Here is a 2390-nt window from a genome sequence, read left to right as displayed (position 1 = left end):
GTTCCGTAGAACAAGGAGACCACACAGAGGTGAGACCCACAGGTGGAAAATGCTTTGTACTTGTTCGCAGTGGATGACATCCTCGTTAAAGAGGACGCAATTTTAGAGTAGGAGTAGAGGATCCCGGTGACAGGAAACACACATAGCAGTGGAGTCGTGACATACAAGTAGATGTTATTGATGAGCGTATCAGAGCGGGCCGCCTTGAGGAGCTGAGCCAGTTCGCAGAAGAAATGTGGGATTTCGGTGCCTGAAGAGAAGGTCAACCTCATCATCAGTAGGACATGAACCAGGGCGACCAGAGAAATGACCAACCAAGACATCAGAACCAGCAGGGCACAGAGGCGGGGGTTCATGATGACCGTGTAGCGCAGGGGGTGGCAGATGGCCACAAACCGGTCATAGGCCATCACGGTCAGGAGGAAATTATCGAGTCCACCAAACATCATGAAAAAGTACATCTGAGTGAGGCACGCCATGTAGGAGATGTCTTTGCTGTGTGCGTCGATGTTCGCCAGCATCTTGGGCACGGTGGTGGAGGTGAAACAGATGTCAACAAAGGACAGGATGGAGAGGAAGAAGTACATGGGGGTGTGGAGGTGGGCGTCAGAGCTGATGGCCAGGATGATGAGCAGGTTCCCAAGCACCGTGACCAGGTACATGGACAGGAACAGCCCGAAGAGAATGGGTTGTAGCTCAGGATCATCTGAGAGACCCAAGAGGAGAAATTCTGATACATCTGTGTGGTTTTCTGCTGCCATGTAGCTGGTGTGTTTGCTGAGGAAGGAAGCAAAAGTATCACCCAGTGAACAGCCACCTGACAGCTGGTGACGGAATAACTATTGGATCACCCTTGGATGGACGTTCTTCACCATCTATGGAGTCCTTTCAAAGACTGTGATTCACGCAGCCAAGTGGTACTTATGTTAAATACACAGTATTATTCAGACTCCTTTCAACTTAGCTGAAATCTTTCTCTTCATACCATCACTGGTTCTAATTCTCCTGTTTGAATCTAAGGACGTAAACTAATTACTTCTCAGATACGAGCCTCCCAAAGTAATAGAAGACATTTCACATCTTTTCCTGGGTAATCCCCACACTTTCCTTATTCGAATAGCTCTACGAGGGTGATTAAGACAAGGATTTTCTACTCAAACAGCTTTGGTTCTGTGATCCGATGCTTCTAGTGATGTGACGGTCAACTCTCAGCACCTTACTTGCTTCTTTCTAAAAGTGTGGTTATTACTGTGACTTTCTTTGCGACATTTAAAAAAAAAAACCTTTGTGCATAGTAGTATCTCAATAAATGATAGCCATTGTTATGATGATGATGATAATTATTATATTATTGTGTGGCTTTGATGCAATTATTTTTGATGTATAGCTGTCCCAAAGTGCAATATAGAGCTGTGATTTAGAAAATGGGATTTTTTTTTTTTATTTGTATAAATGTATGAGGTCCATGTGCAATTTTGTTACACGCATAGATTACGTAGTGGTCCAGTTAAAAATGAGATCTTGAGTAAAATTTCCTGGAATATAATTTTGGTCCACTTAGTATTGTATGACCTTGCAAAAGTTATTTAAACTCTCTTAGCTGCAAATACCTCATCTCCACAATGAGACTAGTAAATATCCCTACACTGTAAGATTGAAGAGTAAGTTAAATGAGATAATGCACGTAAATTTCCTACTATTGTTCCAGTGACACACAACGGACATGTCACAAATGTGAACCTGTGTTCCTAACACCACAGTAATCTGCCTTCCATGTCTGTCATTTATCAACGTCCCCCTTAAATTGGAGCAGCCATTAAGGATGAAATTCTGATCATTATAGATACAACAGATCTGATACCTCTTTTAACCACCCCGTAGCCCTTCTAATTCATGAAAATCCCTGCGGTGCTTTCCAGCAGAGAATGCCTTCCAGGTGAGTTCCTTCAAGATGAGGAGAAAGCATGTGGACTGAATACATAAAAGAAAGAAACAAAAACATACGACCATTAATGCCCCAAACAAGGTCTGTGTGAGTGTGTGCTCATGTGTACATGCTCTCGAGTGGGGATGTATTGCATTAAAATCAGCAGGATTAATTGCCAAAAATATGATGGTTACATTTGATTAAAAATGTTCAAAGCTGGCCAGGCGTGTTGGCTCACGGGTGTGATACCAGCACTTTGGGAGGTTGAGGTGGGAAGATCACTTCAGCCCAGGAGTTTGAGACAAGCCTGGGAAACACAGTGAGACACCCCCATCTCTACAAACAATAAAAAATAAAAAATTAGCCAGGCGTGCTGGCAGGTGCCTGTAGTCCCAGCTACTCAGGAGGCTGGGGCAGGAGGATCGCTTGAGCCCAGGAGTTCAAAGCTGCAGTGAGCTGTGAT

At 43.8% G+C, this 2390-nt stretch overlaps 1 protein-coding gene across 1 annotated transcript in view; it reads right to left on the bottom strand.

The window, feature by feature from the left end:
- Positions 1–761, bottom strand: part of LOC105811903 (olfactory receptor 7D4-like) — a 1458-nt gene extending 697 nt beyond the window's left edge. Inside the window, exon 1 of the mRNA XM_012646195.1 lies at positions 204–761. Within this exon, the coding sequence (XP_012501649.1) occupies positions 204–761 (558 nt within the window). The remainder of the gene's footprint in view (positions 1–203) is intronic.
- Between the last annotated feature and the right edge of the window lie 1629 nt (positions 762–2390).

This window comes from Propithecus coquereli, unplaced genomic scaffold (genome assembly GCF_000956105.1).
Source record: "Propithecus coquereli isolate 6110/MARCELLA unplaced genomic scaffold, Pcoq_1.0 Scaffold241, whole genome shotgun sequence".
NCBI lineage: Eukaryota > Metazoa > Chordata > Mammalia > Primates > Indriidae > Propithecus > Propithecus coquereli.
Note: the sequence above shows the minus strand (reverse complement) of the source record. Positions and strands in the feature narration are given on the sequence as shown.